This window comes from Salmo salar, chromosome ssa13 (assembly GCF_905237065.1).
Source record: "Salmo salar chromosome ssa13, Ssal_v3.1, whole genome shotgun sequence".
NCBI lineage: Eukaryota > Metazoa > Chordata > Actinopteri > Salmoniformes > Salmonidae > Salmo > Salmo salar.
In genome coordinates, this window is record NC_059454.1 from 18277933 (window position 1) to 18305723 (window position 27791).

A 27791-nucleotide genomic window follows, 5' to 3' on the forward strand; every position below is an offset into this window, starting at 1 on the left:
TTTCAAAAGTTTCCTCATGTAATTATGGGCAGATTTACTACAAAAAGGTTTGACAGGCTTGAAAATCTGACTGGCCTGTGAAAACGTTTTGTTTGAAATAAAATTGTTATCAGGGAAATACGGGCAATGTTTTGATATTCACCATTCTTTTAATCATAAACATTTGCATGATATATAATAATCTATTGTAGCCATTCCAATTATGTCGATGGAAAGAGCAGAGCTTTATTATCATTATATTAATATACACACAAAAATGCATTGAAAACAAATACATGATGTTGGGCCTCGTCGTCTTTGTAATGTGGTAATATACTCACAACATGGACATAGATTGCACATAATGTATAACATATAGCTAGCTTTACTCTGAGTGGGCAGTTTTTCTAAAAATAAAATTCCCAGGCTCGTTGATAACCACGGCCAAGCTCCTCTCCAGAGAGTGCGCTTGCGCAATGAGGTGATGGGAATTTCCAGCAGTAGGACGGAAAAGGTAAGGCGTTGAATATTCGTGGCGTCTTTATGAGAAAAAAAGGTTTTACAATAGTAGAAACATGAATGTGCACAACTCGCGTCTAACTCTACTCATAAGTGGAAATTGTTAAATACAAGCTTCTCGTGCGATGGGAAGCGAGCTCACTAGCTTCGCATAGATGGGCGTTCTGTCCTGGGCTGGGGCTGGGGCCGGGCCCGGGCCAGGCACAGACCGACACAGCTGCTAGCTAGTTACTGTGGCTAACGTACATTAGCATCAAAGCTTGCCAGTTCTGTCTTGTAAACGCCACTTTTACTGCGTACTCAGCTGATCACTGTGGTTAACGTTGATGTGTGGCGTTATTGTTCAATTCGATGTAGAAATATGTTTTTCATGGTTGTGTTTAGCTGGTGGGAACAGCGCATGCTAGCATTGCTAGCTAACCCAGCTGGTTATGTATTTTCAGATATTAGTTAGCTAGTAGTAGCTAGCTATCTTGCTGCGCGGAATACTAGAACATCCCTTGCGCAGTTGGTCCTTTGCGTCAAGATCGTCAAGTAGCCAGAGCTACCACACAAGGTGTTTATTGCATAGTTGGCTAATTGTTCGAATTAGCTAATATTCGTTTCAGTCTAGTTTGTTACCAAACCGTGATCTCTAGCCAGCTAACTCGAGAAGGTCCCAACTAGCTAGTCAACGTTACATGTCTAACCTTACAACGCGCAGTAGCAGTAATTTACTGATTCCATTTTCAACGAAAATATAGCAATCGCTTGTACCTTTCGATTTAGAAATCGTTGCATGTCACTTTAGCTGGCGGATTTTAGAGCATCCCGAAGTGATTGCTGAATTGTCTATTTGCAGCACCATAGCTTGTCGAACGTTAGCTACATTGAAGCAAACCCGAATGTGAATATCAACGATATTGCTGTGAAATGCAGATTTGAGATAAATGCATAAAAATTGCATTTTGGGTCAAGAGCTAACGTTAGTCATAATTAATTAACCAGCATACCATGTACATGTAGCCATCTGCATTTTTGAGCTTGTTAGTTTTTTTATTTGGTAATTCATGCGAGGTGGATGCGAGTGCAGTTGCTGGCTAAATGGTTATGAAGTATACTGAGGGTAAAAATATCCTTGCTCCGATACATCCTATACTGCACGTTCATAGTGTCAGTAGCAGAGTGGGTGTGTGTGGTACTCGCAAGTCTAGGCTACATATTCTCTTTCTCTCACACACAGGCAACTCAGATAATGATGCACTCCCTCTCTGTGCTGTGCTCTTCAACCCATTTGTTTCAATGGGCCATTTTGCATGTTTGGAACATTTTGGCTGCTGCTGCTTCTGAATCACCAGATTATGTCAGCATTGCATTCTCTTTGCAGGCTGGATGAGTCTAGAGAAAGAGGGGATGTGTCCCAAGCTCAGTACATCATCCTCATTGGCACAGTGAAGCATGTGGTGTGTTCATTATCCAACATCATATCCCTCTTTGTCGTTGCAGCTTGGAGTTGGTTCAGAAAATGCCCAGCATCATAATTGTGTCCCTGTCTGCCCAGTGACCCTGAACTCACCTTTTGGTTAAATGACAGGGCAGAGGCTAGACCTCTGGATACTTCTCAGGGCCACCAAACCGTCAACCACCAGCCCCCTCTGGCCTCATCTCATTCCCCACATTTTTCTTGGAGAGCCCACATGCACTGCCAGTTAAAAAAAATAACCAGAGATGCCCAAAAGCAGATGGTGGGCCTACAGGCAAGAGCCTAGCCATCCCAACAAGGAAGCAGTTAAATTCAACCCTACTGATCCCCTCTCATCTGAAGTATAGCGACGGCTTCCTGGTTGAGCTCGGAGGTGCGTTTCTCAACCCTCAGTGGAGTGCATTTGTGTGTCTGTCCTGAGATGTCAGCAGAGAGGGGCTGCTGAAAGTGTCGTCTGGGGCATGAGAGAGGGAGCGAGGAAGGGGTGTCACGGCTGAAGCAGTCCACTGCTGCGCCGCCAATGGATGCCAAACTGCAAGAGGACCTGTTCCGGAGGTACGTGGTGTGCCTGGAGAGGCGGCTAGAGGACGGAGGGGGGAATGCGGGCCTTGGGGGAAGCACCTTGGAGGGGGGCAGCGAGGCCCTACTCTCCACGGCCACAGCCCTGCTGGGGGCCTACCAACCAGACCCGGGCCAGAGGTTCCGCATGGTGCGCTTCTATGAGGTGGTGGAGAACGCCATTCGCTGCCTGAGAGGCTGCAGTCTGCAGGGCCTGGAGCGAGCCTTTCTCACCCTGGAGACTGTCTGCACCAACCTGCTGCTCTTCCCCTGGAAGAAAGAGTTCCGCTGCATCAAGGTACAGCACCCATCATTCTAAAGCTACTGAACTGGATGTGTTCCTGTCATCAGGCTTTGTGCAGGTGGCAGGATTGTTGAAGTATATTAATATGGTCCCTGAGGTTAAACATTGTATGCATTACAGTTAATTTGCAGGAATGCTCCGTAACTCTGTCCTCCTTATCCCCACTTGTAGACCTTCACAGGCCCGTACGTCTACCTTCTCCAGTCTGCTGTGTGCGACGCTGATCTTCGCTCCCTCCTGCGTTCTATGGGCTACTCCCGCGACCATGAGCTCCAGTTCCACGTCCGGGACCACCCAGGTGGCCCGGCCCACCTCCGGCAGCTAGCCTTCGAGCTCTTCCTGGCCCAGGCCGAGTGTCGTCTCCTGGGAGAGGTGGTGGCTTTGGCCCGGGGTTCAGCCTCTGAGCTGGAAGCCCTGGAGCAACGGAGGGGCTGCCGGGATGATGCAGCCGGCTGTGCCGAGGTCCTCCGACGGCGAGACAGCCTTGGGGCCGACATCGCCAGGCTCTCAGTGCGACCGATGGACATACCTCACCCTCACCAGCTGAGGAGAGGGGGAAGGCCGTCCAAGTCAGTGGATGTTACGGATGGAGCTGGGAATTGGCACGCAGCCTCTAAGCCTGTTCTGAAAGCCTCTCTGAGCCTGAGGAAGGAGCCTCTGTTTGTGGATGCAGAGGAGGACATGAAGGATGAGATCATCAGGCCCAGCACCTCCACTTCCATGTTCTCTGTGACTGACCCACCTTCCTACAGCCCCGTGCCTGACTTCTTCCCTATTCAATCCCCACCCTCGGTCGATGCTTACTCCTCCTACCACCTCTCCTCATTGGATGAAATTGATCTGTACACAGAGAGGGGTGGGCCTAGGGTTGGAGGTCGACAGACACCTTCCAGACCTCCTTCCAGGGAGCCCCGGGATGCCAGGGACGGCTGGGCACTCAAAACCCACAGTGGACTCACCTCTCCGGGGATGAAGTGTCAGGGTTGTGGCCTGGGCTGCTCCAGCCTGGCATCCTGCCCCAGGTGTGAAATGATCCTGTGCCAGGCCTGTCACGACATCGACCCCTCACCCTGCTGCGGCCTGCAGGACTACCCCAACCCCAAATCGCCCCGCCCCGTGGATGGCTACCTTCCCGTCAAGGAGAAGCTGTCAGTCTACTCCAACACCCACTCCCCACACTCCCACATACACCCTCACCCCCTCACTCCCCCTCACCCCCAGATGGTGGAGAAACCCCTCATGGCCACTAAGCTGTTTCCCTGCAAGTCGGTTGCCATGTCGTCGGCCATGGTAGCCAATAGCGACCGAGCAAGCCTGGGGGGGTCGCGGTGCGGGTTCTGTAACAAGCCGGGTGCTTCGCACACCTGCGTGAACTGCTCCAAGGTGTCATGTGACATGTGCATGAGCCTGTACGCTAAAGATGTGTGCACGCGTAAAAAGCCCCAGCATAGCTTTGTCCCCAACCACCAGCTCAACTTTAAGTCTGGAACCATATCACATCTGGTCTACCGATGAGCCAGGAACAACAGGGAGTGGACTCTCTCTATTCAATCCTCTCTCTCGTTTCTATTTCCCTCTCTTACCTGTTCTCTCTTCCTCCTCTCATTACTTTCTCACTTTTCCCTTAAACTCTCTTTCTTCCCTTCCCTTCTCTATCAGATGTATGACTCCGGAATACACACAGGATACATCATCATAGGGAGTCGTATCTCCTGCCTCTCTCTGCCTTGTAAAAGATCAGGCTTTTTTTTCAACTGCTTCCTCTTCTTCCTTACCTCACTACCCCGCTCTAGCTTAGTCATGTGACGTCGTAGCGCTTCCTAACCCCTCAAATCTAGTCCTCTCCAAGCGAAACGGGAGAAAAAAGCAAGAGCCATCCGGCTTGTAGAAAAACAAAACACAAATGCTGACTTAACTTCTCAGCCGAAGAGACTGCCCGGAAATGTGTCATAGTCTTCTGGAATTGGATTATGTTCACTGAGGACCCTTTTTTAAACTTGAAAAACCAATGGGGGGAAAAAAACAACAACCGTAAATGTACACTGGAATTCAATAGTATATATTTTCAATGGTTATTCATTCTGTAGATCAATGTAAGACTGTTGGGTGGGGATGGGTCTGGGGTGAATGTTTTGGGGGGATGCTTTAAAGGGATATTTTGAGAGACAATGGTCGGATTCCATAATAGTCTATTTAAAGAACAATGCCTTGTACATTTACCCTCAAATGTTTAAAGTGTATAGCTGAGGTTTACCTGCTGCTCTTGAAATGTTGTTTGACTCCTTACTGGTAGATAACATATTCTTGTATCAGTTTCTCCAAATTTGTTCCTCTATCTATCCATATTCACAACACACCTAACTCCTCAAGCTCAAAGTGCTACTTCACTGATAAGTCAGTTTCTATTGGAAATGGCTGTTTTGAAAGCCAGTTAACTGTAAAGCACTCTGGGAAATGAAGTCTTAAGCTGGTGACAGTCCCAGAACTATAATAAAACTTCACCCAATCACTCCAGCAGTGCAGGCATTGTCAAGGTATTTTCTATACTGGCACTTAGACACTCAAGGTTGAAGTTTCCTTTCCAGGACCATCTTAACCTTCAAATCCCAGGTGGAAAATCTCCAAACTGACTTAGATCTGCGCTTGGAGACAACTTATTCCTACTCCCATTTAGACAGCATGTACAGTACCAGTCAAAGGTTTAGACATACCTACCCATTCCAGGGATTTTCATTATCTTTACTATTTCCTGCATTGTAGAATAATAGTGAAGACATCCAAACTATAAAATAACACATTGAATCATGTGGTAACCAAACAAATAAAAATATCTTAGATTCTTCAAATAGCCACCCTTTGCTTTGATGGCAACTTTGCATACTCTTGACATTCTCTCAACCAGTTTCACTTGGAATGCTTTTTCAGCAGTCTTGAAGAAGTTCCCATGTATGCTGAGCTCTTGTTGGCTGCTTTTCCTTCACTCTATGGTCCAATTCATCCCAAACCATCTCAATTGGGTTGAGGTCGGGTGATTGTGGAGGCCAGGTCATCTGATGCAGCACACCATCACTCTCCTTGGTCAAATAGCCCTTACACAGCCTGGAGGTGTGTTATGTCATTGTTCTATTGTAAACAGGGGTGGCAGGTAGCCTAGTGGTTAGAGCGTTCGACTTGTAACCGAAAGGTTGCAAAATCTAATCCCTGAGCTGACAAGGCATCTGTCGTTCTGCCCCGGAACAAGGAAGTTAACACACTGTTCCTAGGCCGTAAGAATAAAATAAGAATTTGTTCTTACTTTTATTTAACTAGGCAAGTCAGTTAAACAAATAAATAATGATAGTCCCACTAAGCGCACATCAGATGGTATGGCGAATCGCTTCAGAATGCTGTGGTAGCCATGCTGGTTAAGTGTGCTTTGAATTCTAAATAAAATCACTGACAGTGTCAGCAGCAAAGCACCATCACACCACCTCCATGATTCACGGTGGGAACCGCACATGCAGAGATTATCTGTTAACCTACTCTGCATCTCACAAAGAAATGGCGGTTGGAACCAAATCTTTTTGGACTCATCAGACCAAAGGACAGATTTTCATTGGTCTATTGTCCATTGCTAGTGTTTCTTGGCCCAAGCAAGCCTCTTCTTATTGGTGTCCTTTAGTAGTGGTTTCTTTGCAGCAATTTGACCATGAAGGCCTGATTCACACAGTCTCCTCTGAACAGTTGATGTCTGTTACTTAATCTGAAGCATTTATTTGGGCTGGAATTTTTGAGGCTGGAAACTAATGAACGTATCCTCTGCAGCAGAGGTAACTCTGTGTCTTCCTTTCCTGTGGCGGGCCTCATGAGAGCCAGTTTCATCATAGCGCTTGATGGTTTTTGAGACTGCACTTGAAGAAACGTTCAAAGTTCTTATTTTACGGATTGACTGACCTTCATGTCTTATTAAAGTAATAATAGACTAATTTCTCTTTGCTTATTTGAGCTGTTTTGCCATAATATGGACTTGGTCTTTTACCAAATAGGGCTATCTTCTGTATACCACCCCTACCTTGTCACAGCACAACTGATTGGCTCAAAAGCATTAAGAAGGAAAGAAATTCCACAAATTTACTTTTAACAAGGCACACCTGTTAATTGAAATGCATTCCAGGTGACTACCTCATGACGCTGGTTGAAAGAATGTCAACAGTGTGCGAAGGGTGGCTACCGTAATTTCCGGACTATAAGCCGCAACATTTTTCCCAGGCTTTGAACCTCACGGCTTAAACAATGACGCGGCTAATATAGGGATTTTTCCCGCTTTAAATTTTTTTTGCTCCAAAAAACACATTCTGTGATGTGCTCAGTTTTTTGGCGTCATGAAGCTTTCATTAGACCAATGAAATTGCCGAACGGGTTAAGGTCAAACAACTTTTTTGTTAACTGTTTAGATTAAATCGAGCGCTCTCAAACTTATTACGGTAGTCATTTTGTCACCCTCATGGCAAATACACGGAGAAATGCATATGATGCAGCTTTCAAGTTGAAGGCGATTGATCTGGCTGTTGGAAAAGGAAATAGAGCTGCTGCACGCGAGCTTGGTCTTAATGAGTCGATGACAAGCCGTGTTTCGTTAAAGCCTATTTATTTTTGTTACAAGCCGTGTTTCGTTAAAGCCTGTGTAAAGTTCATTTGTTTCAATGTACCGGTAGGCACCTGCGGCTTATAGACATGTGCGGCTTATTTATGTTCAAAATAATATATTTTTTAAAATTTATATTCAGGTGTGCTCAATAGTCCGGAAATTACGGTACTTAGAATCTAAAATATATTTTGATTTGTTTAGCACTTTTTTGGTTACTACATGATTCCATATGGGTTAAATAGTTTTGATGTCTTCACAATGTAGAAAATAGTAAAAATAAAAACCCTGGAATTATTAGGTGTGTCCAAACTTTTGACTGGTACTGTATAACCTGACACAGTTCAGTCTGTCTACCTCACATGGTCAAGAGAGAGCTGCAGCTCATACAGAACGGGTGTTATTTAAACTCCACTAAACCTACTCTTGGGTGAAAGTCATGACACTTCACACTTGCAAGTTGAACATTCTGTTTGTGCTGAAATCCCTATATGGTGAGTGATGATGTCACAAGTGTTTCTGGAGTACACAACTATCAAATTCAGTCAAGTGGAAGCTTTAGCTCTCCCTCTGAGATATCAGTTTAATAAAGAGGTGTTGATAAGGTTATAGATTTGAAAAAGACACAATACAGGACAAAAAGGGAAGGGAATTTCTGACTGATGAACCCAGCTGGCCATTGCTGCCTTAGGCTATATTATACTGTCAACAATACCTCCAGCTAGAGAAGAGGGGTGAGCATCTATTAACTATTCTTAATCAATCTCTAGACCTGGGAACCAATCAATCAAATGTATTTATAAAGACCTTTTTACATCAGCCAATGTCACAAAGTGCTATTCAGAAACCCAGACTAAAACCCCAAACAGCAAACAATGCAGATGTATAAGCACGGTGGCTAGGAAAAACTCCCTAGAAAGGGAGGAACCAGGCTATGAGGGGTGGCCAGTCCTCTTCTGGCTGTGCCGGGTGGAGATTATAACAGTACATGGCCAAGATGTTCATAGATTACCAGCAGGGTAAAATAATATTCACAGTGGTTGTAGAGGGTGCAACAGATCAGCACCTAGCCTGCTCTCAGATCAGTATGTGCTTTAGTGAAGTCCAATGAATTTCATTGTCATGCCATACACACAACGATGCTCAGAGAAGTTGGCTAAAGGACATTGAGCACTAGGAACAGGTTACTAGGCAGTTATTGTAGCTGTGAAAGGGTCTGGATAGGTAGGCTATTTTGGATATAGCTCAACCATCTCTGAATGGAATGTGCTGTTATGAATGTGCCATAAGTGCATAGTTGGTAGGGACCAGGGAGTGATTTGTAATTGAGCAGCATATTAGGTCTGTCTTTCACCTCTAATATCCCCTCATTTTAGAACAAGTCATCAAATATGCAATATGGTGAATGTAAGAAATTCCATCATATTGCTCACCTATTCAAGAGAAGCAATTCAATGGATCCCCGATGGAGTCTGTTTGTTTTAATAAGGCCAACATACATCTCAAATTAAGCCTTCAAAAACTTAAAATACATCCTTTCCTCATTGGCATAATTGCTGAAGTGACTTGGTGAAAGCTATGTAGAGGAATGCTTATTTTTCCCAATTGCATTAGATTTGTTTTTACCTCAAGGGAGGATGCATCATTTATTATTATTTTTTTTTTACTGCTGATAGGTTTAAATGTCTTTCTGGAGTGGCCTTAGGGAGCAGTGCAATTCACCTTTGACCTCTTTCCCCATCTAGTGATGTTTCCAAAAGGGCCAAGGAGAGAATGGGGATATCCCAATACTAATTTGTGGTCTCCTTTCCAAGAGCTCTCACCAGGGCCACAAAGCGTCTGAGTAGGAGTGCTGATCTGGAATCAGTTTAGCTTTTTAGATCAAAGTGAGTAATATTATAGAGACAGATGCTGGATTAGCAGTCCTACTCAGAGACCCTTTGTGGATGCGGGCCCCAGGCTCTGAGAGAGCAAGGTGAATTGATCTCCATTTGACTCTCACCTCCCAATGTGTGTTTGTCGTACAGACACAGATTATCACATATTTACAATGCCTGGAAACATGTTAAACATCTCAGGAACCAATATGAGACAATTAAAATCTGTAAAGAATCTGTAGTGAATATGCATAACAGAAACATCCGTTGTCCTCACAGACCCAAAGGAACACAGAGAAGAGGCCATTACATTTATTGGACATAACCTACTCTATATTTTGGCAAGGGGAAACATTGAACTATGGTGCAAAACTGATTAAAATGACAAATGGAAAAACTAACAGTAAGACCATGTCGAAATTTAACTGAGCAGCATTGATGTGTCATTTGATAGGGCTGAACTAAAATAATATATTTGGATCAACTGGCCTTTTACATCTTGATTACATACTGTTGTTTATTTGGCAGCTTGTTTCTAGTCTTAGTCATGGAATGCACTGATGAGTTATTTGAGCATATTTGGTCATCCCAAATGACACCTCTATTTCCTACAGAGTAGATAACTTTTGACAGAAGTTATCTAGTTCCGGTCAAAAGTAGGGCACTTTTTTAGGGAATAGAGTGCCATTTGATAGGCCACCATTTTTTATTTATTTTTCCACAAACTTCCTATGTGACAGAGAAATCAATCATCCCATGTCCCTCTTCTCGCTCTGGTAATCTCACCAGTATGAAAAGTGGTGGTGTTGTCTATATAGCCCCCCCCCCCCTCATTCACCCCGCCCTCACTTCTCACCTCACCCTATCCTCGGCATGCTGTGTAGGTCCAGTCCTTAAATTCATCCTCACCCCCTCTCCTTCCCCTTTACCCGGTAACATTTAGGAGCATCATACAAGGGGCTTGTTCCACATTGCAGCCGACAGTACAGGCGACTGCCAACTGATTCATCTGCTAAGACCCTTGCATCATAAATAACTACTCATTATTATTTGTAGATCAGTCAGTCACAATTTACTCATGATACGTTACGTTTTTGATCCTTTCGAACACGGCCACTGTCTGTAGAGGGGTTCAAACTCCACCAGTGGAGGCTGGTGGGAGGAGCTATAAGATGGGCTCATTATAATGGCTTGAATGGAATAAATGGAAAATATATCAACTCTGTTCCATTGATTCCATTCCAGCCATTACAATGAGCCTTTCCTCCTATATCCCCTCCCACCAGTCTCCTGAACCCCACTATCATTACAGGTCATACAGGGGGGAGGGGAAGGGAGAATATTCCAAATTGTTAGTTGATCAAATGAAAAATAAATCTCTCTCTAATATATCTATATATATATATATATATATATATATATATATAAAAGTCAATGAATAAATGCGATTTTATAAAATAATTTCAAGAATAAATAAAAAAAGTGTTTTGTCCTTTTTGTTCATAGTGCCCTGCGAGAGTGCCCTGCATGAGAGCACCAGCTGTACTGGAAGACTGTGTGATCACGCTCTCCACAGCCTATGTGAGTAAGACCTTTAAACAGGTCAACATTCACAAGGCCTCAGGACCAGACAGATTACCAGGACGTGTACTGCTAGCATGCACTGACCAACTGTGGCTCAGTTGGTAGAGCATGGTGTTTGCAACGCCAGCATGGTGTGTGCAACGCCAGGGTTGTGGGTTCGATTCCCACGGGGGGCCAGTACTAAAAAATAAAAATGCATGAAATGAATGTAATTACTACTGTAAGTCGCTCTGGATAAGAGCGTCTGCTAAATGACTAAAATGTAAATGTAAGTGTCTTCACTGACATTTTCAACCTCTCGCTGTCCGAGTCTGTAATACCAACATGTTTTAAGCAGATCACCATAGTGCCTGTGCCTAAAACCACTAAGGTAACCTGCCTAAATGACTACCGACCCGTAGCACTCACGTCTGTATCCCTGAAGTGCTTTGAAAGGCTGGTCATGGCTCACATCAACACCATTATACCAGAAACCATAGACCCACTCCACTTGCATACCGCCCCAACAGATCCACAGATGATGCAATCTCTATTGCTCTCCACACTGCCCTTTCCCACCTGGACAAAAGGAGCACCTATGTGAGAATGCTATTCATTGACTACAGCTCAGCGTTCAACACCATAGTGCCCTCAAAGCTCATCAATAAGCTAAGGACCCTGGGACTAAACACCTCCCTCTGCAACTGGATCCTGGACTTCCTGATGGGCTGCCCCCAGGTGGTAAGGGTAGGTTACAACACATCTGTCACGCTGATCCTCAACACAGGGTCCCCTCAGGGTTGTGTGCTCAGCCCCCTCCTGTACTCCCTGTTCACTCATGACTGCACGGCCAGGCACGACTCCACCACCATCATTAAGTTGACACAACATTGGTAGGCCTGATCACCGACAACGACGAGACAGCCTATACGTAGGAGGTCAGAGACCTGGCCGTGTGGTATGAGGACAACAACCTCTACCTCAACGTGATCAAGACAAAGGAGATGATTGTGGACTACAGGAAAAGGGGACCAAGCATGCCCCCATTCTCATCGATGGGGCTGCAGTGGAGCAGGTTGAGAGCTTCAAGATCCTTGGTGTCCACATCACCAACAAACTAACATGGTCCAAGCACACCAAGACAGTCATAAATAGGGCACGACAAAACCTATTCCCCCTCAGGAGACTTGGCATGTGTCCTCAGATCCTGAAAAGGTTCTAAAGCTGCACCATCAAGAGCATCCTGACTGGTTGCATCGCTGCCTGGTATGGCAACTGCTCGGCCTCCGACAACAAGGCACTACAGAGGGTAGGGCGAACGGCCCAGTACATCACTGGGGCCAAGCTCCCTGCCATCCAGGACCTCTGTACCAGGCGGTGTCAGAGGAAAATGGTCTGACTGCTGCCACCATAGTCATAGACTGTTCTCTCTGCTATCGCACGGCAAGCGGTACCGGAGTGCCAAGTCTAGGTCCAAGAGGCTTCTAAACAGCTTCTAACCCCAAGCCATAAGTCTCCGGAACACCTAATCAAATGGCTACCCAGACCCCCCCTCTTTTACACCGCTGCTACTCTCTCTTATTATCATCTATGCATAGTCACTTTAAAAACTACCCATTTGTACATATTACCTCAACTAACTGGTGCCCCCGCACATTGACTCTGTACCGGTACCCCCCTGTATATAGTCTCACTATTGTTATTTTACTGCTACTGTTTGATTACTTGTTACATTTATTTCTTATCTGTATTATTATTATTATAATAATAAAACAAAAACAAAAAGTACTTCTTCGGGATTGGTGTCCCTTCCATGGGACAGTTGAGCTAACGTAGGCTAATGCGATTAGCATGAGGTTTTTAAGTAACAAAATAATTTCCCAGGACATAGACATATCTGATATTGGCAGAAAGCTTAAATTCTTGTTAATCTGACAGCACTGTCCAATTTACAGTAGCTATTACTGTGACAGAATACCATGCTATTGTTTGAGGAGTGCACAATTTTGAACATGAAAAGTTATTAATAAACAAACTAGGCACATTTGGGCAGTCTTGATACAACATTTTGAACAGAAATGCAATGGTTCATTGGATCAGTCTAAAACGTTGCACATACACTGATGCCATATAGTGGCCAACATCTAAATTCCACCTAATACATTATGGCCTTTCTCTTGCATTTCAAAGATGATGGTATAAAAAAAATACTAAAGAACAGTTGTTTTTTTCTTTGTATTATCTTTTACCAAATCTATTGTGTTATATCCTACTACATTCCTTTTCCATTTCCATAAACTTCAAAAGTGTTTCCTGTCAAATGGTACCAGGAATATGCATATCCTTGCTTCAGGGCCTGAGCTGCAGGCAGTTAGATTTGGGTATGTCATTTTAGGCAAAAATTGAAACAAAGGGGGTTACTGCATTGTTGGTTAAGGGCTCGTAAGTAAGCATTTCACTGTAAGGTCGACACCTGTTGTATTCGGCGAATGTGACTAATACAATTTCATTTGATTTTGATTTGAAATATTAATACTGCAACGTGAAGCTGCACTAGCCTGAGCAGCCGCTAGCTATTATGTCGCTCCACTATCGTCTGGGCTTGATGTGCTCAGCCGGTAATACAGGCTGCAATTGCTTCTATTTCCTCCTTTAAATAGATTTGAAGGGTGAAAAAGCAGGGAAAACATGTGTACTTTCTTTATGATACAGTATTTTCCACCACCATGCTTGAAAGGCTATAACGCCAATCGAGTCACAACAGTGTTGTTTACCCCAGGCTGAACGCGGGACACAACATCAGAGGGGTATCCTACATTTCTATGGCAATGAGTCCTTCAGAACTAACCTGATCCTGGGCAGGTTTACCCCCGGCTAACTCCTCATACCCTGAATGAAATGACTCAGCCGCGAGTTGAGGGTCATTTAAATCAGATTCCCTGCCTCTTGCAAAGAGTGTTTCATCATCCCCTGAGGAAGACGACTGATAAAATATTTTATTAATTAAATGTTGTTTTTTTCTGTTAAATAGTAATTACACATTTAATAATAACAGAATGCATTTTAAACTTCATGCAATGTAACACTTGTATGACTTAATAAATACAAAATATCGATAGGAGTGGGAAAAAAGCTGCTTGTGCAATGATAAGCACATCAAACACGGCCTTAACGATGAGTAATAAGATAAAGACGGCACTTCTAAAAACCTCTTTCTCACCACAGTCTGCTGAATTTGCTAGATAACTTTTCTTTCATTTTTATTTGAACGGTCATCCAACTCGGAATTTTAACTCGGAATCTCAGGCATCTTTCAGGAGCTCCGACTTTCCAACCTGAAGATCACTGACGTCATGATGTGACCTCGTTTTTTCCGCAAGAGTTCCACTTGTCTAAAATCTACCATTATGCCTATTTTGCCAGGAATTGACCATGTTTCTGCAATGCCAGACATGTTTTCACGATCGGGGTAAATCCTATGAACCTAAGCAAGGACCATTATGTCGGGACTTGCGTAGTTTGAGCGGGTCAAGGATACACGGATGATGGCTGTTCCCCACTCCAGCTGTCAGATGTCCCGAGAATTTGAACCTGCTGATGTTGGGACAGTTGGGATGGGAGTGTTCAGAATTATTCCGTTTTTATCGAACCACAAAATCAACAAATTAGCTTTATTTGGTTGTCACCCTGGACTGATATTAGCTACACTGTCTAAAGTTAGCTACTTCCCTCAATTTCTGCAGGACAGCAGTGTGCCGGGCAAGCATAATTCATGAGTGAAGGACACACTGCTTTGTGTTGCTGGCTTGTAGTACAAACTCTCCCCATTTAGCAGCAGTAGTAGACTGTATCATTGTGACATCCACATGGCTACTACCAATACTAAAAGTAATTTATTGTGTAGGCTGCTATTCTACTCTAAATACAATTGAGTATGTAACAAATTGGTCAAGCTACTGCCAGTGATGCGATACAGCTGCATACAGCTGCCCGGTGAAGCAACTGCTGCCCAGTGGGAGGCAACAATTGGAGCACCCCGATACAACACTTGCATTGTTCATCACACTGGCTTGCCCTTACGTTAGCTATTTGGCCTGTCACTATGACTTCCAGATGGTTACCAATACTACAAGTTATTTCTCCTTCGCCCATCGAAATAGTGAAGCGCTGGAAAGAGGCAGACTCAATGCTGCAGGATTGTTTTGAGAATACTGATTGGAATATGTTCAACGATTCATCCACCCAGGACTCAGCCATCAACATTAAGGAATAAACATCGTCAGTCACAGGCTTCATTAAGAAATGTGTTGATGACGTTGTACCCAAAATAACAACCCAGACATACCCCAACCAAAAACCCTGGAGGAATGGTGATATCCGTACAATGCTTAGAGCCCATGCTGCAGCATTCAATATCAGCAGAACAAACCCTGATGACTCTGACGCGTGCAACACATACAAGGCAAGCAGGTACGATCTCCGCAAATCCATTAGGGACGCAATAAGACAATACATACTCAAACTTGAATTGATGTATGACAACTCAGACTTGCATTGCATGTCGCAAGGACTACAGACTATCATAGACTACAAAGGAAAATCCAGCTGTGTGGTTTCTACCGAAGCCTCCCTCCCAGACGAGCTTATAACATTCTATACTTTCTTTGTGTCAGACAATACCCAGCCATCCAGGAAGAATCTCGCTTCTCCGAGCGACCAGGTGCTTTCGCTCTCAGAGGCTGACTTGAGGAAAACTCACAAAACCCCCAGCATAGCTGGCATCCTTGGCCACATCCTTAGAATGTGTGCTGACCATTCTTCTCAGAATTCATGGTTCTTTCTATTAAGGCAAGTCGTCCATGTCCTGATGCAACAAGTATCCCCAAACCATCACACTACCACCACCATGCTTGACCGTTGGTATAAGGTTCTTACTGTGGAATGCAGTGTTTGGTTTTCACCGGGCATAATGGGACTCATGTTGTCCAAAAAGTTATACTTTTGACTCATCTGTCCATAGAACATTCTTCCAAGAGTTTTGATGATCATGCAGGTGCTTCCAGGTGCTTTTTGGCAAACTTAAGTCAACTTTTTGGACGAGATGGGTCCCATTATGTCTGGCCAAAACCAACCCTGCATTCCACAGTAAGAACCTCATCCCAACGGTCAACCATGGTGGTGGTAGTATGATAGTTTGGGGATGCTTTGCTGCCTCAGGACCTGGACGACTTGACCTGGACGAATAGGAAGGAACCATGAATTCTGCTCTAGAGAATTCTATTGGAGAATGTCAGGCCATCCGTCTGTGAGCTGAAGCTGAAGCGCTAAGACAATGATCCAAAACACAATCAAGTCTACATGAAAAAGGTTAAAAAGCAACACATTTCACATTTTGGATTGGCCTAGTCAAAGTCCTGACCTAATCCCAATTGAGATGTTGTGGCAGGACTTGAAATGAGAAGTTGATGCTTGAAAGCCCACAAATGGGTTTTCAAACCCAGCCTATGGGGAGGAGGTAAGTGAACTGGCATTGTGGTTTTATGACAACAGCCTCAACGTCAGAAAAACAAAGGAGTTAATTGTTGATTTCAGGAAGCAGAAGAGGGAACATGCCTCAATCCACATCAATGGGACTGTAAGAGAGAGAGTTTTAAGGTCCACATCACCAAGGACTTGTCTTGGACCAACAACACCACCACTCTTGTCAAAAGGGCGCAACAGTGAAGAAATTTGGCATGCCGCCCGGGTCTTCTTTAAATCCTAGTGCTGCACCATCAAGAGCATCCTGACCGGTTGCATCACAGCCTGGTACCGGAATTGCTCCATCCGCAAGGCGCTCCAGCGGGTGGTGAAGACGGCCCAGTAGATCACTGGGACCATGCTTCCACCCATCCAGGACATCTACTCGAGAAGGTGCCTGAGGAAGGCAAACAGCATCATCAAGGACCACAAACACCCCAGCCACAAGCTGTTTTCTCCCTTACCATCGGGCAGACGGTATCGGAGCATGAGGTCTGATGCCAACAGACTCAGAGACAGTTTCTATCTACAAGCTATCAGACTGCTGAACACTTGAACTGGATTGACCACCTGCTCTGATTCTCCACACTTTAACACACATTACCACTACTGCTACCAGACTCTTATTATACTGCTCAATTGATAAACTTGCTCCTATGACCCCCTTCCCCAATACACGTGTACATATTGGACTATAAATTATGCCTTCCTGTATTATACTATACTTATGCTAAAATGTTTATTCCATTCTACTGCCATTTACTTTATGTTCATATTCTTATTTTTTTCTGTTTCTTATTGTTGTTGCATTGTTGAGAAGGAACCTGCAAGAAAGCATTGTCATGACGTTGGCCTCTGGGTAAGGTTTATGACCCCCCCATAAATACCTTTCTCCCTTCCCCTCTCTCTCTGACCCTACTGAAGGACTTTTGAATAGCCTTTGTTAAATATAGAGAGTCTGGGAACATCAAACAAGTTGCGGGAAAGGAACCATATTTCGGTAATAGAACCAGTTGGAAATATGCGTTGGAACTTAATGAGTATGGATGTCAGTTCGGTTGTCATCTGAGACATTATGACTGATGACAGGACGACAAACTGTACCTGGGAAAGTCTACACATTCTAGATTCACATGGAATTGTTGTGCAATTTAAATGTTTGATATTGAAACTGTTTGTTAGGAGTTTAAATGTAATTTTAGCTTCCAAATGAGAGAATTGGGTTTTCATAAGGAAAGAGCCCTGACCAATCAGTGGCCCGTCCATGTGAAGAGACGGGTTATAAACGATGAAACACACCCTTCTCCCCTCGCCACTAAACGTAATCAGTCTGTTCCGGGTACGTGAGGTCTGCAGCCTCTGCGTTAAAAGGACACACATGTCAAGTACAGAACTAAGCCAACCTCGGCGTGAGCTTTGGTTGCGAATGGTATGAACTTTGTACCCTTATTCACTACAGAAGTGATACTTCCTAGCCGTTGAGTTAGCAGCGGCCGCTGTAGACATGGGCTAGGAAAGGACGGACGACAGATCCAACCTAACACACAATAAAGATACTACAACGTATCCATTTTACCACCAGTGACATTCTTCCGAGGACAGGAAGATCTCTGTTGGCCAACACGGCCAGCATCTATGACCAACCTACCGAAGCGCAGCTCAGAGTAAATATTTATTGCATTTTCCAAATGGGCGGTAATTTAGAATGCATAAGATTCTGTATTTACGATAGCAGAGCTGTTTCTTCGTTCCTCAGTCTTCCCGCTCTTTCATTCAAGCCCAACTCCCTTTCTTTGTGTAACAAGCCGCCATGCCGGTTTAGCCCACTAGGGCACATTCTCCTATAATTTCCTTGGAACCATATTTGTTTGTTTTGCATTTCTGTGAATTACCTAGATTAGTAAATAAATGATTTTAATTGATGTATGGATGACTCATAGTGAAGACTGGGTTCGTGCAGATAACCAACAATTTATGACGTTTGGAATGAGATTGGCGTGAGGTAAACTAACACATCATTAATCAGAGGACTCATGGATCAGATATTATAATATCTGAAAGTTATATTAGGAAAATTATAACTTTGTAATCTGAATATTTTCCTTGGTGCCCCGACCTTCTAGTTAATTACAGTTTAATAATTACAGTTTAATTAAGATTAATCAGTTTAGTCGTGTAATAATAATTACAGAGAGTTATTTGATAAACATGTCTTCCGTTTTAATGATGCCAAAGACACGACATATTTGGAGCCCCCGAGCGAGGAATCTAAGATAGAATTGGACTTTGCTGTGGAATTCTATATATCAATTGTGCAAACAGAATTGTACAAACAGGCTGCTATCTATACAAATTGGTTGTGTGTTTATTCCCATTGGGAGAAGCTATTTTGAGAGCCTCCGGTTGTATGTCGATAGCAATGAGGGATAAATTCCAGATTTAGTCCATTAGGCCAAACGGTACTATTTCTGTCGGTCAATATTAACTTCTAGAACAAGGGCACTAAGACAGTGGGCAGACCACATGCGTATCTGTTTTTATGTACCGTGTCGCTCCGGTCAATATAAACGCTAGCAAAGTATGCCGAATGGGTTAATGTGAGACGTCATTAGTAAACCCACCCTTTCCATTGTGAGAGGACCCTATTTTTGTGCTTGGAAGTGAGATTTCTGAACAAAGTAGGACTGGCTGGCACTTGATGCTAAGCTAAACAAAGGGGAAAGTATTTCCTCTTCCCGTGCCCCGTTTAAATACCTCCGCCTGGCGCGATGGAAGTCCCGCCCTTTGTACTTCCGTTTGATTTCAGCATTCTGCATCACTGGTGGTGAAGAATCGCCAGTACATCTCTTGAGAAAAGTAGGGGAAATCCAAATGTGGATCACGGTAAGATATCCAGCCAATCGCAATTGACTGGATATCGACGTCTCATTCAATTTAACTAACAAGTGAAATTGCCAGATTTACCTTTTTCAAGTGGATCTTTTAAATAATATCCAAATTGATTAGGCGTCTACCATGAGACACGATTAACTTTTTCCACATTTAACTTAGATGAAGCAAAGCTCTCAGGTTAATTGAAAGTTAATTCCCAGATAGCCTATACAGGTTTGATTTAACATAAATAGATTAATCAGTAAAATCTGCTTTAGCAAAGCACATTCAGTAAAACCCATTACTGACGGGAGTGAATCCCATGTGGCTTCGGATAGGGGAAAGTATACCATAGCGGCGAATTAAACTACATTACCTTATGATAATCCAGAAATCTCAATTGCTTGGGTATTATTGTCTCATTCAATTTATATATTTAAATTGTCAAACATTCCTTTCTAGGTTCTTCCAATTAAATGAGACATCTTAAACTTTGCAATAGTAACCTATATGAACCAACTTCCCAGGTTAATTTAAAGTTTAATTCCCAGATAGCCTATCCAGGTATGATTAATCATTATCATTGATGAATTCAATTTGCTTTTGCAAATTCATTCACGTCCAACTCCCACAGTACTGTACAGTACTGATGGTTCATTAACGTCTATAAATAGATTAAAATCGTCTTTGCAGCTCCCAACATTCCAAAACCAAATTTTGGAAAATTGGAAAAACATTTTTCCTTTCAAATGTTCTAATAATGTGCAAGCTATCAGAGGGGGTAGTCCCCACTCGCCTGCAAATTAGTGAACCTCCACCCGTAAATGGATTGATCTCTGACCTCAGCAGCGATACCAACCCTAATTATGCCATTAGTGGAAAAGCAGACAACGCTTTCCAAAATCAACCATCGGGCACAGGCCTCGTAAAGGTTCTCTCCAGTCTAGCCCTGATGTCTTGCCATTCGAGTTTGGCATCTGTCCAATACCGCAGTGCACAGCTGAAGCACGAGCAGGTAATGGTAGACATAAGGGACAGGTGGAGAGAACCAGGAAACCAATGACAAATGCAGAAAAGAGAAAAAAATTCTGCTAGCTATGGAACTGCGCTTGAAAACTGAACAATTAAATGTAATTGCAAAAACGTATGACGATGAACAAGCACAAGCTCTTCAACAAAATCGTCTTCTACAGGAACAAAATCATATGCTACAGGAACAACTCGATTTAGCCAAAACTAAATACGATGATGTCCACGCCAAACTAGATAAATCTGAAGAGTTATCTATAAACAGGAGTACTCAACTTGATAACATGCATGCAGTTTTGTTTTACGTTACTCAAAGTAACACGGTTATACTCAAAGCGCTGCAGACCAAAGACGATCAGTTAATGAATACAATGACAAAGTTGGATGACAAATCAGCAGAACTCATTGAAGTCGCTGACCAAATGAATGATGAGAGAACTCAGGTGATGAAGATGGAAATATTGATTTCTAAGCAAGCGGAGGAAATCTCATCACTGAATCTCTTGCTCCGTACTCAAGACCTCTGTCTGCAAACCATGACAGATAAGTTTGAGACCGAAAGGAGCAGGTTTGACACTCACGTGTCCGAAATCGGTGCTCTAAGCGCTCAAGTGGACTCTGCAATGCAGCAGAATACCACCCTTAGGTACCATCTGGGGGAAATCCAGAATGGTCACACTCTACAGCGCGACTACCCATCCAAGCTAGCCGGAGCCCTGTACTCACAGGAGTAAAGACGATAGGTTTCAGACCTTGCCTCCCTCATGTGTCCCTCAGTCTTCTCCTCTTGGCCATTCGGCACTGAGTAATATGGCACCTCTTTTCCAACAACAACAAGGCTTGGCTTCTCTTGGCCTTTTGGCCCCAATCTCTCCACGGGATGAAGTCAATCCTCTCCGCCCGCTTGGCGCGGAATACCTTGACAAACTCGTAAAGAATTTCCCCACCTTTGACCCCGTTCCAGGTCAGCCAAACGATACTGAGACGTTCCTAGCTGACATAGAGGACGCGTTGGATGGCAACCCGAATGCTACGGGTTCTGACAGGGTTTACCTGTTGAAGCGAACGTCGAATAGACACGTGACGAGGTTCATTCGTCTACAACAGCAACACGTGCTAAATGACTACGCTAAACTTGCCACAGCTTTGAAATTAGAATTCAGTGGTTCTGTGACTCGCAAACATGATAGCTCACTGGCTAACACCGTCAAACAAGCTCGGAACAAACACCCACAAGCTTACTATCATTGGCTTCGTTCAGCTTACTTTGGCCTACTCACTGAAACAGGAATGGACGAGCTGTTACCATTCAAACAAATGTTTGTCGAACATGTATCCCACCTTCATTACCTACTTGGGCCCTGCCGCCCACGTTGGCTTGCCTATCTTACAACTCAGAGAGCTTGCAAGCACAGCTTTTGAGACATCAAAAGTTCACAACGCTAAGAGCCTTGATCACTCGGTTTTGAAGTTTGACCAGGAGCACTCACTCCAGTTAGAGGGTGCATTATCAGGTATTGGAGCGTTGAGGGATGACGCACAACAGTTTCTACCACGAAACCATGATTCCAATAACCTCCGCGGTCAAAATAACTGTAAAGTATGGAATGGAAGAGCTGTTACCAATGCAGCAGAATACCACCCTTAGGTACCATCTGGAGGAAATCCAGGCGACTACCCATCCAAGCAACCGCTACAATCGACCTGTTTGCTACGTTCCTGCACCCAACCCACAAAAAGTGTTAGAGCACAAGGGTAACAAAGGGTTGAAGGACGATCAAAACGTAGACCAATGTTCTCCAGAAGTTCCACTACGGGAAGAACTAAAGTGAGAACAATTTGAGAAAGGTTAAAATGTAAGTCACAAGGACTAGACGGGGAATTACCGGACACCAGGTCCGCAGGAATTAACACCCATAGCAAGGACGTTAAAGTTCAAATTTCTCCCGCTCTCATTCAAGACCCTATCCAGGGCCGGCTTGATCAAGAAACAAGCCCCCGGGCTTTGTCTATAGACTCTGATACAGAAGTTGCGAAGAAAAAGGTCAAACGCTTCGTTAAAGCCAAGCCCACTCAAAATCGGAAAAGTCAATCTGCTTCCACCTTGAACAGAAATGGCACATCACGTCGTTGCGAACGACCACTCCACTTTGTGGGGAATATATCCACTAACCGCAAATCTAAACGGCCATACCTGGAAACAGTCCTGGAGGACTGCTTAACTTGTCATGCGCTAATTGATTCGGGTGCGACAATATCACTCATCTCTCAAACATTGTTCGATGACCTCAAAAGGGCTTTGAAGCCAACTAAACGTTGGTTAAAAGTGGAACGATGCGACACTACACTTCGAGGGGTCACTCAGACTACCTTGCCTCTCACATTGAGAGTCATGCTGAAACTACACTTCAAGGACGTATCGCTCGTTCACCCTGTGTATGTTACCAGCCTCAAAACTGTACCCCTACTACTTGGAGCAGACTTTATGGATCGATTACTCCCATTGAGGGATTGGAAAACCAACCAGGTATGGTCACAGGCCACAGTGCCTTCTCCACTGACCACACTATCGTCCCCTCACGCTAGCTGCAACGAGGGAAAAAGACGTTTAGAAACCTCTGGGTGCAGAATCCGATCCAAGGAGATATTACGATATCTCGACACATTCCATCAGCCAACCTGATTGACCATTCTTTTCATGATTTCGAGCCAGCTGCCTCTGTGAATAAGCAACTTCCTTCCTCCTTGCAGTCGTGCAATACGATAGTGGAGATTAACTTCTTTTGCCCTTCGGACACTTCTGCAAGCACTGCGGCCGTCTCCGCAAGAAAAACATCGATGCACAGAGTATACTCTGCTTCCGATGATACACCTTCCACTTTGTTCGGGACTGTCACCCCTTACAATGACACTAATGGCGTCAGTTCAGCAACTGACCCGATGACTCCCACTGGTGAAACACTTTGCGATATCACGGACCGATATCCTCGTCTCAGTTCGCAGGTACTGAAGAGGTTGCCACATGCGGACGCGGTGGTGACTGACATGCCTCGACAGCCACTGAGCGCTTTGAAGCACAAACACCAGGAGATTTGGTTGAAAGGTTACAGCCATTCGCATAACAACGTGGCCGCTGACAACTCGTACATAGGGTCCGACTTTTTCGTTTGCGCCTTGGACACCAACACCGCCCGCTGGTGGGTCCCGAGACACAAAGGGGGGGAATAGTAGCCTAGACCCATGAGCCTCATCGAGGCCGGTGGGGGGGGTCGAGAGTACGGACAACACCATACGAGGCCGCCAGAGCATAAATCAAATCTAGTTGTAAACTCCCCTATGAGAACAGTGAGGAGCAGACAGGCCCCTAGACGGGGATTATCTTAGAACACATCTGAGATAGTACTGAGGTGTACCACACTGGTCGTAAAGGAAGTACAGTGGACTTGTCCACCTCCAAAACAAATGGCAACAATAATAATTCCTTGCCATGTGTAGGTTCAACTACAATACAACTAGTAAAATGCTCCAATCATGTGTTCCGGTAGATAATATTTCAGAATAAATCGGTAGGATAACTGGTCCCCTTGAGTACCAGTACCAATACCAGCAACAGTCAGTCCAGCTATAATCAGTAAGAAGGTTAGAGACCTAACCAATCAAATTACCCTTGACAACCGCGACATAGGAGTCACTCAGAGTGCAACACGTGGAGGGGAATCGCCAGTGCACTCTTCCAATGGTTAACACATGTCACTAATAAATAGGACCCTCCATTCAGGAGGAAAATTATTAGAAGTCATGAACCATGATCACACCACTTATGACTGGTCCAATACTTAAAGAGTACTTCCGTTGTGAGGTTAGCTCCTCCGTGGATAACATAGCTATGAAATAGACTTCATACCTATCGCCACTACAATAGTGGAATACACAGTGACTTGTAGAAAAACTACTACAGACTCCCTTGACACCAATTCTGACTGGCCTCCAGGCATTGACCTGAAAATAACCTGACTACATCAGACTCATTCTGAACAAGTTGTAATCTGCCAGGATACTTGGTTTTCTTCCCTTGACATGCGCGATTGTGTAAGCATAAACGCACATGCACAACGGAACATCCAATTAGGATTTATGCTAGGACCACTTAAGGGCTCAAGCAAAATACCAGCCTTAGTAAAGTTGAACATTTACTTCTAGGCCTTCGACTCTACAGCACTCACCAGTTTTCTTCCCAGAAGTCCATAGGTCATCCCTGTAGACTGCCCAAAACTAGTGCATTACAGCTGTAGACTTATCATATAGTTATCAACTTAGGATAGTGCCTAAACAACACACCAAGTAGGAAAACCCTAGATATGGCATTAGAGACAATGCCATGATAATCATTTTGCCAGAACATTGGACGTATATAGAATACCGTCCAATTAGATGATTTTTGTGTGAGAACTATATTTTGTATATCTTTTGTTTATGCTTTCATTCCTTTCGGTTCAGTTCCTTTGACACTTAGGAAGTGATAGAGCCATAAACAAACTCCCCCATACAACCATCAGTTAGTGCCACAACGCCGCTCATTTGGGAGTAAATGTAATGATATATTTCATGAGTGTGTGTGCGTTGTTAACATCTGCCTAAGTTACTGCCCAGATATTCCAGTCTGGACGACCAGACGACGGGTCCGGAACGGCGATCCCAATCTGGACATCCGCTGCCGAGCCATGGAACGGACTTCTTCATTTGCAGAGACCCTTCCCGGGTCGACCACCAGAGGGGGGACTGCAACAGCGACCACCAACTGGACATCTGCTGCCCAGCCTTGGAGCGGACTTCTCATTTGCAGACATCCTACCCGGGTCGACCGCCAGATGGGGACCACAACGATGATCCACAACCAGGACAACCCACGTTCATTTTTATGTTGGTTTGCAACATGCAGGTTAATCGCAAGATTGAACCCAACATGGGGGGACTGTCATGACGTTGGCCTGTGGGTAAGGTTTATGACCCCCCATAAATACCTTTCTCCCTTCCCCTCTCTCGCTGACCCTACCGAAGGACTTTTGAATAGCCTTTGTTAAATATGGAGAGTCTGGGAACATCAAACAAGTTGGGGGAAAGGAACCATATTTCGGTAATAGAACCAGTTGGAAATATGCGTTGGAACTTAATGAGTATGGATGTCAATTCGGTTGTCATCTGAGACATTATAAACTGTACCTGGGAAAGTCTACACATTCTAGTTATCAGATTCACATGGAATTGTTGTGCAATATAAATGTTTGATATTGAAACTGTTTGTTAGGAGTTTAAATGTAATTTTAGCTTCCAAATGAGAGAATTGGGTTTTCATAAGGAAAGAGCCCTGACCAATCAGTGGCCCGCCCATGTGAAGAGACGGGTTATAAACAATGAAACACACCCTTCTCCCCTCGCCACTATATAAGTCAGTGACGAAAACGTAATCAGTCTGTTCCGGGTACGTGAGGTCTGCAGCCTCTGCGTTAAAAGGACACACGTCAAGTACAGAACTAAGCCAACCTCGGCGTGAGCTTTGGTTGCGAATGGTATGAACTTTGAACCCTTATTCACTACAGAAGTGATACTTCCTAGCCGTTGAGTTAGCAGCGGCCGCTGTAGACGTGGGCTAGGAAAGGACGGACGACAGATCCAATCTAATACACAACGAAGATACTACAACGTATCCATTTTACCACCAGTGACATTCTTCCGAGGACAGGAAGATCTCTGTTGGCCAACACTGCCAGCATCTATGACCAACCTACCGAAGCGCAGCTCAGAGTAAATATTTATTGCATTTTCCTTTTCCAAATGGGCGGTAATTTAGAATGCATAAGATTCTGTATTTACGATAGCAGAGCTGTTTCTTCATTCCTCAGTCTTCCCGCTCTTTCATTCAAGCCCAACCCCCTTTCGTTGTGTAACAAGCCGCCATGCCGGTTTAGCCCACTAGGGCACATTCTCCTATAATTTCCTTGTAACCATATCTGTTTGTTTTGCATTTCTGTGAATTACTTAGATTAGTAAATAAATGATTTTAAGACAATTGACGTATGGATGACTCATAGTGAAGACTGGGTTCATGCAGATGACCAACAATTTACGACGTTTGGAATGAGATTGACATGAGGTAAACTAACACATCATTAATCAGAGGACTCATGGATCAGATATTATAATATCTGAAAGTTATATTAGGAAAATTATAACTTTGTGATCTGAATATTTTCCTCGGTGCCCCGACCTTCTAGTTACAGTTACACGATTAATCAGTTTAGTCGCGTAATAATAATTCCAGAGAGTTATTTGATAAAAATGTCTTCCGTTTTAATGATGCCAAAGACACAACAGCATTTAGTTGGATGAAGTATACCATGCATATCCCGTTCATACGACTAATAAAACTTGAAACATGAAACTGAAACACTTTCTTTTACAAGTTTTAACTAAGGCCATGCTTTTGCTGTTGCCAGCTTGCCAGTCTAAACTAGCTAGCTGGGAAGGGCTCATCAGGACGACTGACTGAACTGACTGAATCCATTTGTCTCCACACGACACATAACGTCATCAATTTGGGCACCAGGCATGTCTGTATAGAGAGAAATAGAAATGGCATTTTTTTCTAGGCTCTAACTCCACCATGGTTTGTTGGACAAAGCCTATTGGGAGATGGTGTTTTTGGATAAACAACGAAAATAAGATCTGTGGTAAACACAGGCTTAGGATATATTATACTTTTCGTTCGATGAGATAGCTGATGAAGATTAACATCACTTTTTGTGAATTTTGAAGGATTTATGTCATTAAAAAAAGCACATAAAGGCTTCATAATTCATAAAGGTCATGTTAACTGACTGACGATATCTCATAGAACAAAACATATACGATCTCCTAAGCCAGTGTTAACTTCATACCTTATTTTCGGTGTTTATCACAAAATCCTATTATTTTTCCAATAATTTTCCCCATAGAGATGTCTGAGCGAACCAGAGATTTCTGTGTTTTATGACTACAAGCTGGCGAGCTCTTTATCCTCTGCAGTACGGATGAAGCCTGAGCTGGAATGTGAAGCTAACTGAAGCTGGTTAGCTTTAGAAAACCCTGAGTAGATCTATCTTGCTTCGTAGGATACCCCTCTGGAAGTAGCATAGTGGAGATCAATGTTCCCTCCCAAAAAATTGGGGTCACAGCAAATTTAAGGTGTTGTGAGCGGAAACTTGAGCGTAGTGAGAATTTTGTTAAACTTCCGGCGCGAGTTTACAAACAACACTGAGGCTGTACCCTTACAGTTTTAGACAGTAGCCAATAGGCTATTGTGGCTATTTGAGAATAATGTAGGCCTACCAACAAAACCATATATATTATGAAGGGCTTTACATTAATTATAGATTTTTTAATTGGTCTGTAACACCATGGGCCAAACATTGTATTGTATGACCATTTTACACAACAACATGTATTATT

General features: G+C 43.8%; 1 protein-coding gene across 4 annotated transcripts; it reads left to right on the plus strand.

Annotated features, from left to right (window-relative positions):
* The first annotated feature begins 387 nt into the window (after positions 1-387).
* spata2 (spermatogenesis associated 2) lies at positions 388-5336 on the plus strand. 4 transcript variants are annotated; one of them, XM_014134705.1, is made up of 3 exons: positions 388-493; positions 1984-2816; positions 2994-5336. In XM_014134705.1, the coding sequence occupies exons 2-3, from the start codon at positions 2481-2483 to the stop codon at positions 4335-4337; spliced, it is 1680 nt and encodes a 559-aa protein (XP_013990180.1). In that variant the 5' UTR covers positions 388-493; positions 1984-2480; the 3' UTR covers positions 4338-5336. The 4 variants fall into 4 exon arrangements, with proteins under 4 accessions (XP_013990180.1, XP_045548973.1, XP_045548974.1 ...); XM_045693017.1 differs by having other exon boundaries at positions 428-493; positions 1865-2816; XM_045693018.1 differs by having other exon boundaries at positions 476-493; positions 1721-2816.
* Positions 5337-27791: the final 22455 nt, after the last annotated feature.

What these genes read in the sequence shown, in the direction of transcription:
- spata2 (XM_014134705.1), top strand. Translation starts at nt 2,481, where the DNA reads ATGGATGCCAAACTGCAAGAGGACCTGTTCCGGAGGTACGTGGTGTGC. An exon ending in AAGAGTTCCGCTGCATCAAG is followed by an intron (nt 2,817 to 2,993) that starts GTACAGCACCCA and finishes CCCCACTTGTAG; the next exon opens with ACCTTCACAGGCCCGTACGT.